Below are 17,886 nucleotides of genomic sequence, written 5' to 3'. Positions count from 1 at the left end.
GAGTGCCTTCAGCCTGTAAGTTAGTATTTAGAACAGACTGTTCAACATATTTCTTTTACCTCAAAACAACCTTTTTCAAAAAAAGATGCTTTAACTCAAAACAGTCAAAGAATTTTGGATGTCAACAAAACTTTTGAATGTAATGTAAAGGCAAACCAAACGTGGTAGCCTATAGCTTTCATCGAAAGGAATATGTTTGCAACTGCCTAATTGGTCAAGTTCAACTTCGGTATGGTAGCCTAGCTCCCAACCAGCAAAATTGTCATTTTTACATCGTTTCAACGTCGCCAGACGTTGAAATCGTGTACAAAAGGGAACTTTTGCCGACTAGGTATAGATTGTAACTGAGAAAAACATTTACAAAACCATTAGATTTGTTCAAAGAACCCAATTAGCGTAACAGTTCGTATTTACATTGATTCAATGTCTGAATACGTTGAATCACTCAGTTAGCCTATCGTTTTTCTTTGCATTGATTTCACGTCTGAACACGTTGATTCAATGTAAAAAAACTGTTTTGCTGACTGGCGCGGCGCGCTTGTAATGCAATGGTCATTTCACCGATCAATTGCAAAACCGATTTGCTCTAACAGCATTTTATGATTAACCATAGAGCAGTGGTTCTCAACCTTTTTTCTTTCGTGGCCCATTTTTCTCTGCATAAAAGTTCTATGGCCCATTAAGTTTTTATGTAAGTAAAAACTACAAAATAGGTTTATAAACAAAAAGCAGCAGAACATATATCAAAACAGATTATTTATTCAACTGACCAATAGTGAAATGCTTGCTCCTGAACATTATTCACCAACACGTCAATTTTTGGAAGGGTTGAAGATAGCGCACAACACATACTACCTTCCACTTCAAGTTGGAATGTTGCTGGAATCCCCCTGTAGAATCGAAGCGCTGACGCTTCACACTATCTTCTTTTCGTCTTTATCCTTGTAATTTAGATGAAAATTTTCCAGGTGAAATTATACTTTTGATGGCCTCAATGAATGATGACTGAGAACTTTATAACATAGGGTAAGGTGGGGTAATTTGGATAAGAGGGGTAATTTGGATTCACCAACCATTAAAGCATATAACTTTTTTGTTATGCATTGCAATAATATAAAATAATATTAAGACCACTAATGGGTTATATTATTGACTAACTATCAGGAACTTTTCAACTCCCTACTTCAAATTTTTCTTGTTTTATGTACATATTCGCTAATATATTAAAAACTGCGTAATTCTTACTACAAAACAAACTTTGCCATATATTTTTTATAAATGGAGTAAAAGGTGTGTTTTTTTGCACGAGTATATCTTGAAACAATACTTTGAGATATCAGAAGAGTAAAAATACTTTAAACAAATTATTTTAAAGTTATTGAAGAAAATGAAATATGGGGTAATTTGGATACATGGAATTTTTGATGCGGGGTAAAATGGATATGTACTTATAGTGCATTGTAGGAAGCCATAATAGTGTTTACAGTTATTTGTGTCATGAATCATTTGTATATACTGTTTTTCTACCATTCATTTATTGATGTTTATTGGATAAGTTGTAATTTGCATTTATACATGTAATATGTATATGTAATATACATGTAATAATTTGCATGGCATATATTGGGCTGGGCTGGGCAAATATATTGGGCTGGGCAAAGTTCAGGGAATGTGGGGAAATGTTGTATGGCAGAAAATTTTCACTAAGGATGAAAGGAAAAGTATATCGGAGCTGTGTGCGGCCTGCAATGCTATATGGTAGCGAGACATGGGTATTGAGAGAGAGTGAACTGGCAATCCTGAGAAGAACGGAAAGGTCAATGGTGAGAGCAATGTGTGGGGTGAAAACGAGAAGGGAAAAATGGACTGAAGAATTGTTGGATATGCTAGAGATGAGAGAGACCATAGACCAAATGGCAAGGGCAAATGGAGTAAGATGGTATGGACATGTGATAAGGAGGGAGGAAGGAAGTTTTCTTAGAAAGGCACTAGATCTAAAGGGTCTGCTACTATTCGGTGAGTCCGATTCGGTGAGTCTGATTCGGTGAGTTCCTAACCTCTAACCCTAACCCCAAACCCCTAACCCTAAAACGGCAATGATAATTAGGCTACGGTACCCGATAATTAAAAAAAAAAAGTTGAAAAAATCCCCCGTTAAGGGATCGGGCTCACCGAATCGGACTCACCGAATCAGACTCACCGAATCGGACTCACCGAAACGGGCCATTCCGAGATCTAAAGGTGGATGGGAAGAGGAAACGCGGTCGTCCAAGAAGAACGTGGAAACAACAAGTGAAGGATGAATTTAAAAAAGTCGGACTGAAGGAGGAAGATGCAAGGGACAGGGTGAAATGGAGAAGAGGGATAAAAACAATTGCTGCGTGGAAACAATCGGCCACCCCCACTAGTGGGGAACAAACCGACGATGGATTATGATGATGATGATATACATACCCACAAAATGAGGATAATGCACGGTTTAGCAAGGATGTCATCTGCACTAAATTAAACCAACCAGAAATGCTTCGCCGGGGACAACTGAAATTTCATGAACTTTGTTCTTCACGAAATTGAACTGCCAAATTAACCTGTATTTGTATTGATGATTTTCTTTTTTCATTCAGACTTGTCACCGTAATGTGTAAATATGTTCGGTTTGTTGTGTTGGACATATAAACCACTACCGGTACCTAGAAGTAAAGTAATACTTCTTTTTTTTAAAACACACCTTTCTATCCACAATACCCCACTATGTTGCAGGCTTGAGGGAATGAGGAGCAACACAATGTGGCTTTTATTTGCTGCTATCCGTTTTACCCCAGCCATGGGGTAAAATGGATATACAAACTTGTTTTTAAAAAATTGATGAAAACCTAGTCAAAAATTATTTTTTCAGAAAAAAAAATGTAGCATGATAATTAGAACAGTTAGAATGTATAAAATAACGAAATAAACTTAAACTCTAGCTTTTTTTCAAATAATACTGAAGTACAAAACTTTTAATACAGTAAAATCCTATCCAAATTACCCCACCTTACCCTAATACACATTGTCCTTTTTCTTCTCTGTTATCAAAAATTGAAGTAAATCCATACTGAATGTAATTTTTATCAAACTTGAAGCCTCAAATATTGTCAATTCCTCCCTAAAATAATCCACAAAATAAAATGCTGCACGTACTAAAAAGCGGATCTGCAAAAATTCAAGTAGGCTGCCGCTTTTAAAGATGGCTTAATTGTAATCACAAACTAGTTTATTACATCAAAACGTGTTGTAAAAACTGAGTTGATATAAAACTTTGTGTTGCAATAAAAAAAATAATGATTGCCACTTTGTAGTTGAAAGCAGCAACATCATTCATTGTTACTAAACAAACACACAAGTGTAAAATTAACTATACATACTGTCAAAAATGAAACAAAATGTTTCAATAAATCTCTCAGTTTTTTAAATAAGTCTGTGGCCCACCTCAAAATACCTCTATGGCCCACTAGGGAGCCATGGCCCACTGGTTGAGAACCGCTGCCATAGAGGTTAATGAGATAAAGTCTCAGCAAAAAAGTGTCAACGAAAAAAGACAGACTTTGCAAAATAGCGTTTGACATAATCGACTAAGTTAAAACCTAAGTGGCAGTTTAGAATGTGAATTGTTTAGAAACAGAAGGCATCGTTGGATTTACAGAAGGTGTCATTGAATTTTCAAAAAAATCTCCAAAAAGAGCTTTCTCCGAAAAAAGCTGTCTCTCAATCGGGATTTCTCCGAATCAGACTCTCCGAATCAGACTCTCCGAAACGGGCCATTCCGACACAAAGTTGCATTTGTTCTCTTAAATTGTGAAAATAAACTCGTGTATTAATTTGAACAAAAAAAGTAGCTTGTGCAATGTGCCTTTGCGTAAACAATGTTAAACCAGAAGTTTTCTGTCAAAGGTGTTCATGATTTTTTAAATAATATTAACAGAATGCCGAGCGAGCCAGACCTATCTTGCCTCCTCTATCTCAGACTCAAAGGGGTGCCATCCCTGCCTTGCGTAATTGACACCTATATATGTACACTGTACAGCAAAAAAATAATGTAACTGTAACAAAATATATTTATTGGAAATCGGCCATCAACCAAAACATTCCCAAAGCAGCCTTTTCAACAAAAACTCCTTTAGCAAGCTATTTTCAAAAAATGCAACAGCATCAAGTATTCTTATCCAGCAATTTATGCTACAAAACGTCAAAAAAACCAACTCACTTTTATGGCAAATTCAAAGCAATTTTTGGCTGATGTGAGATGTTCGCTGCAGTTTGGACACCTCAATGTTTGAAGAAGTTCATCAGCATGTAAAAAATGCCTGGCAGCGTCAATGAGAGATTGAACTTCACCAGCCAGATTTGACATATTTAACTCACACCTGCAAATTGCTTACCATATTTAATAATTGAACACAATTGTTAAAGCAGGTTACTTTGATTAGTTAACTTTAAAAAAGTAAAAATATGCTTCGAATCTAAAGACACTAACCAATACTACTCTGAGTCTGAACCAACTTGATCATGATCGTTTTAACTGTTTTGTGATAGCAAAAATAAAACACACTTACCAACATTTAATTACATATTCATGATTATAAACTATCATTACACCTAGGTCCTAGGCAATAATAATAATGCAACAGTTCTTGACATCACTGATAGTAGGGTATGGCCATGTTTTTGTCCACTTACAGAAATTTTAAAAGATTGTACTACTGGTGGCAAGATCTCTGGCCAAACTCCAGCCATTTTTTTCAATTCTGCCTCAGGGCCGGAGGTAGTAGCGACTCCGACCTGGTGCCAGAGGTGTGTGTGCAAGCTGAATGTGTGCCTGTACTCGGGTTCATAACCTTAAATATATATTTTTTTGTATCATTGTGGTACTGCAGTAGTGCACGAATAAGCTGCACATGTTACCTGCAACATTAGTCAATCTTAACGCCTAACAAAGAATTCACATTTTAGGATTTTTTCAAAAAGGTGTAACTTGGTACAGTAGAAACCGGCTAACTTGACACATAAAGGGGAATCGAAAAAGCTGTTGAGTTAAGTAAAACATAGCCGTTGAGTTGGGTGGAACGCCGAGTTAGGCAAAACATGAATTTTCCACCCAAGTAAAACATAAATTTTCCACCTAAGTAAGACACCAGACATTATTATGATAAGTGTGAGAATTGTCTTGTACTTTATTTCTCCATTTCTATGTCTTCCAACAACATCGTACTTTTCTTGCAAAGTTAAGCATTTTAGTTTGATAAATCTTTCTGACATTTTCCAAAATAGTAACTCGTACCAACCGTATTTGTTCAATAAACGTAAACTGTTTTTTTACAAATAAAAAAATTGAAACTTGCAATGGTACAGCTTGGAAAAGTTTAACAAAAAGAGTCAAACTGTGAAACGTGGTGCTTGGCTGCAAATCTATTCACAAGATGATACTCAGTTGGAAGTCGAAAATCCGCAACCCAAGCATAACATTCAGTTTGACACATAAAAATCGTCAACTTACATGAAAGTCCTATTGTGAAGACTGTGAAAAAGGTGTTGACTTAGAGAGAACATCTAGATATCCAGTGTCGAATTAGCCAGCACTAGCTTTGCATGAAACAAATGGCGTATTGCCGGGACTAGGGAAAAAGCATTGCATTATGCGGAACGTTGAGTTAGCCGCTGTCGACTTAGGCGGTTTCCACAGTACAGTGTACTGTACTGTACACTGTACAAAGTGTACAACCAACATAAAATTGGCAACATTGAACTATAAAAGGTTACTTGAAACTATTTTTAGTTTCATTTTCTTCACAAATATTCATTCTACTCTCCCAAAGTTGTGTACTTTCCAGAAATCTCTGTCGCATATATGCAACATAGGGCGATACTGGAAACGTAATCATTGATAATGAGATCAAGTAGTCCAATCAAAAATCTTAAAACTCTTAAAAACTATTCTACATCAGGTGGATAGAAAACATTGCCAAATTTGAAATCTAACCAAAATATATTCCTGAATAAACCCTTTTAAAAGACCCCAAACCTTGCCCTTTTTCTAAAAAAACAATAAATTTCCAACTTTTTTAAGCATTATTGCTGAAAAAGGGCTCTGATGTCCTTGCTAGTCCATAGATGATTTTAGATTACAGAAATGACTTTCCAAGACTTGATTTAGTGGGGATAGACACCAAAACCACTAGCCTGCACCCACTAGAAAAAAAATTATAGCCAATTTAAGCAATTTTGGTTTGGCGGCCACTAGAGAGCTCTTGGATAGGTGTCAAACGGGGTCAAAAAATGTTTTTTCAAATACCAATGTAAAAGATAGCCCAAACTGCAACTTTTAGCAGATGCACTAAGCTGAACTTAAAAATTCGTTTTTTTTTTATCCACCCTAATGATCGTTGAAGTCGATGTCAAACCTTAGCGGCCGCATAAAACAATGCTGTCAGGTTAGCTAGGTAATAATAGCGGTAAGAGACGTTTTTAAACAAAATAATAATAATAATAATGCAGGCAATATCTGCGACCAAGACCATTAAACACCTTTTCTTTTATCGGTTTTCAATTTAATTCTCATACCTTGCAAACAAAACAATGCGTTCTGTTGAATCATAATTGGTCTCACAACGGAAAAACCTCGTTGAAAATAGCGCGTCTAATTTAGCTGGTTTACTTAATATTGCGTGAATGGTTATCACGTGACTATTCCAGCAGAGTAAGTTACTCTACGATCTACTTTGCAATTTCGATATTATACCGTATGAGAAAGCCATGCGATCAGCTGCTGTTTTCCGGGCAAGAGCAACGTAGGCTATATTTCGCTTTCGGCATTCTTTAATTCCGTTTAAATCAGTGGTTCCCAACCTTTTTTGGTGTCGGGACCGAATTTCAAACTTCAGAGTACGTATGGAGCCGCATGAAAACACTCAAGTAACTATAACGAAAATTTTAAAGCATGAAAGCATGTAGCCTACCAACGAATAGCAACACTAACAAGAAAAATAACACAAATCAATTCAATGTCCAACTTGGTATTGGCTTTGAGCTTTAACAAGTTTGTCACAGCGAGGCGCAATTGCAGAGGATGCAATGCGCTTTGTTGTCTACCTCAATTTGAAAATACTTTTCTTCCCAAGCGCTTTGAAAGATCCGATTCTCCTGCTTTATAGTTTTATAGCGGCAATGACTTACTGCTTTTCTCAGTCTGTTTTATAGGACCTACCAGAAATTTTACACGTTTTGAGGTGTGTTGAGCATCACACCATATCAACCTAATTATTTCACTTAGCGACAATGCAGTTGGTAAACAATTTTGACTTCGTAAACAATTTTGACAAGTCAAAAAATAATCGCCCTAATTATAATAAATAGATTTTTTATATTTTTTGTGGGATTTTCAGGGGTCAATGAGAGCCGCAAGAAGGCTAGCTTGGAGCCGCATGCGGCTGTAAGAGCCGCGGTTGGGAATCACTGGTTTAAACGATCTAAATCTCTTTCGTGAAGTGTTTTATCTTTGAAACACCACTTGTAATGACCATTTTTGTTGCCCCTCAACCATAAATTTACGGGGGGCGCCGCCCCCTGGCCCCCCCGGAAGTCGGCGTGTATGGATACAGATAACTCATGTTGATGCGCAATCTGCTTGACATGGAAATGGCGATTACCAGGAATATTGATACCAATATAAAAAATGGAGAAGGCGATGTATACCGTAGGCTATATTGGTATTTTTCTCTTGCATTTTCAGGTTTAGTTTATTCAAAGGACCGAACAGATCAACCAAATCAGCAAGGAATCTATTCCATCTGTCATCATTCAGCAATGAAACAAATTTCAATTTTCTCTAACGGTCAAAAAATAATTTAAGCTCGTTTCTGAGCTCCAACACTCGCTTGGTTATATTTCTTCTCGAAAGCCATCGAGTATTTGTGTGAAAAAGAAGTAGGCCTACGTGATAGTCTGCATCCATGTCAGTGATTGATTTTGAATCTTTACCCTCGAACTGACAAAGCCTTGATTGGTTATTGCTGGTAGTTTCGCATCTTGTAGAGACTCTTGACACAGGACTAGTTACTGAGATTGGCAGAGTGAAGTTTTTCGATTGTTGAAGTCTTGTTGCTGGGGAATTATTCCATTCACTAGGTGCCTCTGAATGGAAAGCAGTCCTGGAATGCGTTGCTTAAACGCACACCCCCAGAGTCGAACTTGCGCTGCGTGATCTTGAGCCGCGCGCGTAACTACTGAGCTAATGAGGCGGACAGTAACAGGGCGGACAGTGCACAGCAGTTGCTTAAATGATCGGGAGTTAATCTAATAATAATTTTCTCTTTAACGCTTTAGTCTATGCCAACTTACTAGGCTTAAAAAGGTTTACAATCATAAAACCAAATTTCCCCCTGAAAATTGCAAAATTCTCCCCTAGTGGGGAATTCCCCCCCCCCCCCCCGGTTGGGAACCACTGCACTAGGGAGTTGCAAATTTACACCACCATCACCAATTTTTTCAATCCCTTGCCAAAAGTTGCGATAGGATCCAACTAGAACACCCACAAAATTTTGGGCCGATTGGCCTACCCTAAAGGGTCCTTCACCCATAGGCGCCTAAGCCGTTGGAGCCAGGCGCCTAAGCCGTTGGAGCCAGGCCCCATTCACTAGGTGCCACTGAATGGAAAGCAGTCCTGGAATGGAATAACTCCCGACATAATCAACACAACAACGGACTCGCGCAAACTGCATGGTGCACACACGACCATTGCCATAGAGACCCGATCAAAGGCGGGGAAACATGCGCATCTTTTGTTTCATCTGCAACACGAAAACGGGCGTATTACAGCGAATTGAAACTTGAAAGCAGGTCAGCCATAAGTTGCGATATTGTAGTGAAAACGGAGCAATGTCAAGTCGAAAACTTAATCAAACGTCTCTCCGTAACTATTTTTCAAGGGCTGTTTACGGATGTCAGCAACTTTTAAATTTATTCAAAGTGACGTACAGTTGAATTGATGTGAACATGAATGATTTTACTTTCAACAGGTATATTATCAAGCGTATGATTCCAGTATGTGCATTTCATTTTCAAAACATTGTCATTCCATTTGCAGTATATATACCTTTTAGTAAACCTTTTCGTCTCTTGTTTCATGCTAATAAATCTAGTTCGTTGCTAAACTTTATGTCGTGCTTAGCTTAAAGAGTCGCAGTCCATCAACCGCTAGCCAACGCAGACGCATAGCATGTGTTTTGGTCGAGTTTTGTTTATAATAATTAATGGTAGGTCGAACGTAGCGATAACTCCGAGTGTGGCAATAAAAGCAATCCTAGTGTGACGACATAATTACGTCATCTATCTGCGTGACATTTTGCTGAATTTACGTTGCTGCTGATGAAACACGCTTTTGCCCCCACGGCTAAAAAAATAGTTAGGCGCCTATGCCTTCACCCCACATTTATAATTTCCGGGTACGCGCAGGAAGTACCGTATTGCTTTCTAAATCAAATGGTCAAATGTTTTACAGAAATAAAGAAATGAAAATGCAGGATTGGAGGTCATGAACATTTTTATTTATTTAATTAATTTGTAATTTTTCGTTTGTTTTTGGTCCAGTTGTGCTGACATCTATTGATATTGTAGGCTAATTCTTATTTCGACTCAGTTGTGCTGACATCTATTGATGTAGGCTAATTTTTATTTCGACTCAGTTATGCTGACGATTCCTAATGGAAGAAAACCGGTTCCATAACATAAATTAAATCTTATTGAAATACTATTGTGAGTGTTAGCCTGGTCAAATGTTTTAAGGTTCAGACCAAGGAAAAAAAGCTATTGATTTATTTTCTTGCTTTCTAAATATTCATACTTTAGCTTAGGAATGACCTAGAGACTTGGTTATAGGCTTAAAACATTCACAATTGCCAACTTTTTTTTTTTTTTTGTATTGGCTTGTATAACAACTCTAAGCTCTAGGAGGCTTACTTTTTATGTTATTTGCGAAAAACTGTATTTTGAGCAAGTTTGCGGACAATTTTCAATTTTTCGATAAAATAAATTCAGTTTTAGATGATTTTATTCGGAAACAGTCAATAAAACACAATTTGAAAGTTACTGAGTCTCGTGGTATAGATTAACAACTAAGAGTAACTCATTGCATCTTTGTACATCGCTCTCCTCTTCCATTCTTCAGCAAATCCTTCTGACGTGTTCTTAGTCTTACCCCTTGACAACTTGGAGCAAATGCTGCCATTGTTCCTCGGATCTGGTGATCCTATCAAGATGATAATCGGTTAGCATGCCAAAGGCTCTCTCTGCTGAGTCATTATTTACCTTGATAAAACTAGCCAGAGCCGACAGCTTAATGAACATCTCATCTGCTGACCATGGTGACATATGGTTTAGAGAGGAATGTTGGCTTTATACCACAAAGTCCAAAAAATTTCCAGGAATTAGGACCCACAAAGCATTTCAGTCGTACTGAACAGAAATTCTTGGTGATTGGCATATCCTGTGAGGCTGATGGTGTCTTCCCTTTATATCGGACAAGCTCCTTCGCCATCTCAGCCTTGTCTTTCTTGCCCGTGGTCAGGGCTGCGATTTTTGCCTTTTTTGGTGACGAGATCACTCGACACGCGTCATCACTATTCGACAAACGCCATGCCTTACGGAAAAAACACAAAACAAAAAAATAAAGGAAAATACAAAGGAAAAAAATCTGAGAGAGGACTAAACGTCCTCAGGTCGAGGAACAATCGGGGGGGGGGGGGCCTCACGTGATGCAATCATAAAAGTGCTGACTTACGTAACCAGGTACTTCAAAGCAAGGTCTAAAAGCGACGCTTCACACGAGAAACTCCCAAGGCGTCCGCGCCGCCATTCTGAACTCTGCGGGAGAATGCTTTGATCGAATTTCCAACGGCTGGCATCAAACATTTCGCCACACACGTTTCGTGCTATTCGACATAAGGGGTTTCTTTTATAGATAAAATAACCGAAGTAGGCTACTTTTAGTTGTCAACGTGTTTGCAAGTTTGTGTTTATGTCTGACTTATGCACTTGTTGTTCCAAGATTGCAGAAATGTTTTGCAATGTGAATAAAGAATAGTAGACAGATAAACAAGGTTGCAACTCGACTTCACTAAAAGAGTTTCTGTGATTACGTAATGGGCGATTTTGCACATTCACAAAAGCACACAACCCAGCTAGCAAAACCCGTCGTTTTTACATTGATTCAACGTCTGCAGACGTTGAATCACAATGCATGACATGTATAATAATATTTATTTGCATCAGACAAAGCTGTCTATATTCAAAACAACGAAATACTACACAAACTGCAAATGCACAAAGAACGAACAACAACAACAACGAAATAATATTACACAAACTGCAAATGCACAAAATCTCACTACATAGGCTATCTACTGTTAAATAAAGTAAACAATATCACCGTGCATCCCAGTGGATCATCAGTTGAATTATAGGAAAATTTGATGAAAAGTTTAGGAACGAAGCTTTGTTTTGGTATCTACTGTTAACTTACAAGTTTGCTTTCTAATGTTACAAGTTTACAGACAATGGTACGGTAGTGTTACAAGTTAGAAGAACTGAAAGTATTCAGAACGATAAAAACAATCAGATGACATGGCAGTCATCAAAACTAGATAACAGCATACATAGAATTATTATAATGAATACGGTAATTTGAAATACGATGACAATCAGACCTCATCAGGGAGGCAACTATAGAGTTAGACGATACTTTGCATCTTCCAACAAAAGAAAAAACATATTTACGAAGTAATGCATCAAATGTTATGATGTTGCACAAGACTTGATGTTCACGTACGCTATAGTATAAACAAGTTTGCTGGCTGGGAAGTCTGGACAATTTGTCTCGCACCTGGCGAGATGCCATCCTTTAAAAGATTTAACAATGATGGATTTATGTAGCCAGTGCATGATGACGAAAACAAATTTAAGATTTCCTTTCAGTTATATAACTTAAAGCAGGTGATTGATACAGGAGAAAATAATCGCAGAAGCACACAATTAAAGAACACAGTAAAGCCTACTTATTACGCAAGTTTTTTACATCAAGAAAATAGCCTAGTTTCCGACCAGATGTTCAGAATCAGAAACACAGATAAGAAAGGTCGCTATATACTGTATAAGAGTTCGCTTCTAGAATAGTAGATAGTCACTGGGAGTGGACAAGGCAAGGTAATGGGCAAGTTGTAAGAACAGCATAGATTTGCCCAACTACAGATAGGATAGTCTTCAGTTAGTCAGTATCCTATAATGACTAAAAAACGAAAGAATCCTCCGACAACACGGAAGCTTCGGTCGGTCTTACCGAGAAGCGGTTAAGGTTCAGCAAACAGCGAGTGAAGTGCGGGATCTGTTCGAAGGAGCTATCGAGAGAAGCATTGCCACGTCACTTTGGAACTTATCATTCAGGTAAACTTCCGGCTAATAGCGTTTAGTAGCCTAACGTCGCAAAGCATTCTCAATTTTGAACATGTTTAATTTAATAGTGGTAAGCAAAAGCATGCTTCGTAAAATGCGCCTATCAATTCTCTATCACGCAGTAATTCGCGGCCAAACGCTTATAATCTGACTCTTGTGACGTCATACCACTATTCGACAAACAAACGCAAAATCTTTGGTCGTTCGACAAGAAAGAAAAAATTGCAGCCCTGCCCGTGGTGTCGCTGAACAAGGCTAGTGTAGTTAACCGCTCACCCAGATACCACAAATGTGCTTGGAGTTTTTGTTGGGATGCATTGATAAGCTCAAGCATTTGGGTGTCCTTAACTGCTTTGGATGCTCTCTCAAAAAGCTTTAGCAGGTCCAAGTCTAGAGCAGGTGCTGAAGCGGCATTAACCCTTTACAGGCGGCGAAGACTATCTCTCGTTATTTGTTAGTTATTTTTTTGTATGTTGTGGTTTTTAGTCCAACTAAGAATATTTTACGAAAAATTTTTAAAATTTTTATTTTTTTGTTTGTTTTTTGTTATGTTCCCAAAATGGGAACGTTGGCATGTAAAGGTACCAAAACATATCGTAACGTGTTTTGTATTTGAATACGACATAAGCTTGGGTAGCCTACTTTATTCGATACAATAGCATTGAAAAAGACAATAAACAAAAGTACACACGTTTAAGAGATCCACAAACAACAATGTACTTTCTACCACTGTACTTTCTACCATGTAACTGTATTGCAACCTTGTATTTTTTTGTACAATACACATCTTCCTTGTGACGATGATACAAGAAAATGATTCAACGAGTCGAATCGCACTGTTGCAGACGGAGGTGCAGTAGGTTCCCTAAGTCGACGGCTTAGTTTCTCCACTTTTTCCAATGACCGAGCAATCTCGCGCCTGAACTGAAGATGGTTTTCAGAACATTGATTTACGTGCTTATAAAAACGGAAGGCAGCTACAATTGAAAGGTTGACAATGTGGGCAAAAAGATTCCACCACCATTTTTTCAATCGAAGTCGTAAGAAGATAAGAAGATAGCAACCTGTCACATACATCCACACCCCCCATTCCCTGATTGTACATAGCAATCATAAATGGTTGTGTCACTGATTTTCCCTTATGTTTTACTTTTCATTGAATTGTTTGAGTTGGTGCTACACCGCAGTAATTGCTTGCAACAGCGACAGCACAATTATCGTTCCATCTGGCACAAATTACAATGCCGTCTGATCAGTAATCAAATTCTCCTCTAGGCTTTTTCTGTAAGGTTCTCTCACTGGAGAGAGGACAGGAACCGGTCCTGTTCTCTCCAATTGTACCACATGCTCTGATGCTTTTTCCAGCAAGATCAGTAAGTACAGTAGTTGATGGTTTGTGAAAAAATTGTCAAAGAGAGTAATATGTTGGTCTTTGTCGGCAACACATGACAGCATTGTCTCAACTACGTTAGCTCCCAATGGTTCAGCTCTTCTTTCGTCTTTACCGCAGTAGATTTCGAAGTTGTAGGGATAACCATCGGAGCTACACAACATCCGTAACTTGTAACCAAACTTTACTGGCTTTCTTTTTATATATTGTTTTGCACTGTGTAGTCCTCGACAAGGAACCATCGATTCGTCAATGGTTAGTAACTGCCTAAGTGGTGAAATGTACCAAATTGTTGACAATTTGACCTTAGCAGATCTAACAGCGGCAGTACCTTGGCCATTTTAGACTGAACTAGATTGTGATTGCCAGCCAGGTGCAAGTACGCTTTTATATTGCAAAAACGGTCTCTGCTTATGGTCTTAGAAAATATTGGTGCCTCCATGCCATCTGCTGTGCACCAATAGTCATTTTCTGATAGAAGACTGTGGTAACCACTGACAGTAATTAGTAAGCCAATAAGTTTTCTCATATCAACCTCATCAACTTTGAAGTTTATCCTATTCTTGTCTCTCCTTGTATATAAGCTTGTTTGCTCTACGAGTAAAGAGAACATGTCATCAGTAAAGAACAGAGAAAATATCTCAAACATGCTTTTCCCTCCATGAGCTTGAACCTTATCGGATGGATGCAGTTCTTTCGGGTCGCTTAGTGATGCTTTGTCTTTTTTTCGCCATCTGCAAGCTCTTTCCGTTCCTTCGATAGAAGTCATAGAAGTGTTTTCTGCTTAAGATGAAGCTGTGAAAACATCAAGCTGTGACAGCATCAAGCTGTGAAAATGTTCTCTTGGTAAAAGTAGTGAGAACTTTTTTGAGATAAACTCCGTTATTTGTGTATCACATGTTGCCAACGTTCCCATTTTGGGAACATCGTATAAATTTAATTATGAGAAGAAAAATGCTAAACATAACGAAACAAATGGTAAGGGAAACAAGTTATTAGTAATATTCTCACATAAATAACGCAAATATTTCGAAAAAAAGTTTGATTTGTGTTTTCGAGAAGCACTTTTTTTCGAAAGATGAAAAATGTGATTTTTGACTAAATCCATCGCTTTCATAAAGGAAAAATTTTGCAAATATTATTTTTTCAACAAATGCATCTGAAACAATAAGCATTCAACAACAATATCCAAAACAGAACATTTTTAAATGAGGTCTGTGTAAAGCTGTGGGCGACTTCAACCCCATGTTCCCATTTTGGGAACGTTGGCGTGTAAAGGGTTAAGACAGTTGAACCAATAACACACATAAAACAAAACAAGGAAGACACCCAAAGATTCTATCATCTCAAGAGTATCCAAATCAAAGACATCAGTTAGCTGCTCTTTGAAGAGGGCTATCTTAAGGGTGTAAGATATTCCAGCTATCCATCTCGCATGATGGTGTGCCCCTGGAGAAAATAGATGTTGATAGCCTTCTCTCCATCTTCAACGGGTCTGCTACTATTTGGTGAGTCTGATTCGGTGAGTCTGATTCGGTGAGTCTGATTCGGTGAGTCTGATTCGGTGAGTCCGATTCGGTGAGTCTGATTCGGTGAGTCTGATTCGGTGAGTCCGATTCGGTGAGTTCCTAACCTCTAAGCCCTAACCCCTAACCCTAACCCTAAAACGACAATGATAATTAGGCTACAGTACCCAATAATTAAAAAAAAAATTGAAAAAATCCCCCGTTAAGGTATCGGACTCACCAAATCGGACTCACCGAATCGGACTCACCGAAACGGGCCATTCCGATCTTCAACAGTACCACTAAGATATAACAGTGACAGTTGAGCCATTTCCTTGTAATTCTCCCTAAAAAACTGCTGTTTAAGAAGGTCACCGAAAAACTCAACTGTTGAGGCTTGAAGTCCTGTTAGAAATTTCCCTTTGATACTTGCAAGTGAGTAGTTGGAAGTATTAACTGCCGTCCAAGCAGCTGCAAGAGCAACGAAGCAGCTTTCATTTGGTGACTCCGTTAGTCCATAGATGCATCTGCAAGCAGCACCACACACCAGCTTACACCAGGTGTCGAATACCAGCCCAATGATCATCGTATGATAGATGTTCAGCTTCTTGAGGGTATCTTTCTTAAGTTTTTTGAAAATAAAGCGTCTTCCAATTATTGTTTAGCTTCTTAATCATTGAAATAATGTTCTTCAATGTTTTTGTAGCAATGAGTCCTCGCCCACCATTCAATAACTTGTTCTGCTGTTTGTTTGTAGGCATCCCTGAGTGCAGATGTTCCATTGGAATCAGCCTGGAGAACGTTATGAGTCCTCTTAAATTTGCGAAATACATCTTTTACAGTTGGAGGTTTTGACCCGAGGAATGGATCAGGCGTATCAGCACAATCATCAAGGAGCCAGATCTTCTCTCTTAGATCCATTTCGAACAAAAACATGTTGACCAATGACCAGTAGCCTACTTTCAAAACAGAACATACACTAACAAACGTAAATTGTTAGTTTATTGACTGTTTCCAAATAAAATCATCTAAAATTGAATTTAATCCATCGAAAAATTGAAAATTGGCCGCAAATTGGCTCAAAATACAGTTTTTCACAAATAACATAAAAACTAAGCCTTTGTGATTTTATGTTTGTGTTTTTGTAAAAAGTAAAAAAAGGTTATTGTACCTTGCCATTGCCAAGCAGCAAAAGCCAGCATAGTGTGAACTTCCATCACTATTTAATGACTTTGCAATCTCATGAAATTCTTCCCGAGCTTCAGCCAAGTTAGGTTTCTTTAAAAATCGTCTGGAAAACAAACATAACATGTTGCAGGTTTACACTTTGCAGCAGCAACTTGCAAAAAAAATTTTGTTTCGTAACTGAAAAGAAAATTAGCCAATTTAAGTTCAACACTGTGTCAATAAAATCAAAATAATGTTACTACAAAATGCAAAGCATACTTTTTTAACTTGCTGGAAACAGCTTTGTAGGATGAAAAAAAGTCCACTTCACGTTCCATTGAAATGTAACAAGCATATGATTTTGAATAGAAATAGATGTTAGAAAATGATGGCCTCCTAAAACTAATAAAGGTGTCAATGCTACTTACTTACAACGATACAACTTTTTTTAAATTAGAATTAAGCTATTCTTCATACCATCTATTCAAGTATAGGTTGACCCCCACTTTTTCTCTGAAAATCGGTGCCATTTTTATTCTCTTATGTATAAGTCAACTAGCTTATTCTCAATCTCAACACTACCACTCGGTGGTCACCCTAGAGCAGGGGTTCCCCACCTGTGATACGCAAAGGTTTTTTCAGGTGGTACGTGGGTAGCTTCCATTTTTTTCACAAAAACCTGGATTCACAACTTTATATTATGTTAATCTGGTTCTGTTTACAAAATAAAAAAAATCCCGAAACCTATTCTTATTGTTTTGTTTCATTACGATCTTCAAAATACAGGTCATGTTAATTGTCAACAAGGAACACAGTTGCTTTGAAAAGCCATACAACGCTGTGGGACGATGAGCGTTAATTACATGTCAAGTGATTGCTCTTGATAGTTATCATCTACTGTTTTATAGCTTAAGCTACAAATAGCGTTGAATTATGCTAGTTGTAAGCTAAAAATAGATGCAACGCCAGCTTACCATGCTGTTCCACAGCTACTGATTTTCCCTTCCACGTGGGAATGCGAGCAGGGATTTTCAGTCATGATAAACATCAAGTCAAAAAATCGAAACCGACTAGGTGCGCCAGGAAATAACTTTTGATGCGCCGATTAAAAATTTACACCGCCCATCGACCAATGGGTGGACAGTAAGCAAGAACAAAAATCTCATTAAATTTAGTTGCACGGTGCTTTAGTGTTATTTTAGTACGCCGATATAATTCTTCCAAATAAAATATGATTAGATCAAATTAGTTGTTCCGCAAGAAGTGGCACTCTTGGCAATACAGAGCGTCCAAGTGGTACAAGATCGTAAAAAGGTTGGGAACCCCTGCCCTAGAGTATTGGCATTG

The 17,886-nt window shown here is 37.9% G+C and overlaps 1 protein-coding gene across 2 annotated transcripts in view; it reads right to left on the bottom strand.

Annotated features, from left to right (window-relative positions):
* LOC145770716 (40-kDa huntingtin-associated protein-like) overlaps positions 1 to 16,940 on the bottom strand; it is a 48,768-nt gene extending 31,828 nt beyond the window's left edge. For both annotated transcript variants that reach the window (XR_014289163.1, XM_082582412.1), the window contains exons 1-3: positions 16,819 to 16,940; positions 16,544 to 16,663; positions 4,244 to 4,403 (exon numbers count right to left, since the gene is read on the bottom strand). Coding sequence is in view for 1 of the 2 variants with exons in the window: in XM_082582412.1 (XP_082438538.1) it covers positions 4,244 to 4,403; positions 16,544 to 16,663; positions 16,819 to 16,877 (339 nt within the window). In the remaining variant the exon portion in view is untranslated. The remainder of the gene's footprint in view (positions 1 to 4,243; positions 4,404 to 16,543; positions 16,664 to 16,818) is intronic.
* Between the last annotated feature and the right edge of the window lie 946 nt (positions 16,941 to 17,886).

Source organism: Aplidium turbinatum, chromosome 5 (genome assembly GCF_918807975.1).
Source record: "Aplidium turbinatum chromosome 5, kaAplTurb1.1, whole genome shotgun sequence".
NCBI lineage: Eukaryota > Metazoa > Chordata > Ascidiacea > Aplousobranchia > Polyclinidae > Aplidium > Aplidium turbinatum.
Note: the sequence above shows the minus strand (reverse complement) of the source record. Positions and strands in the feature narration are given on the sequence as shown.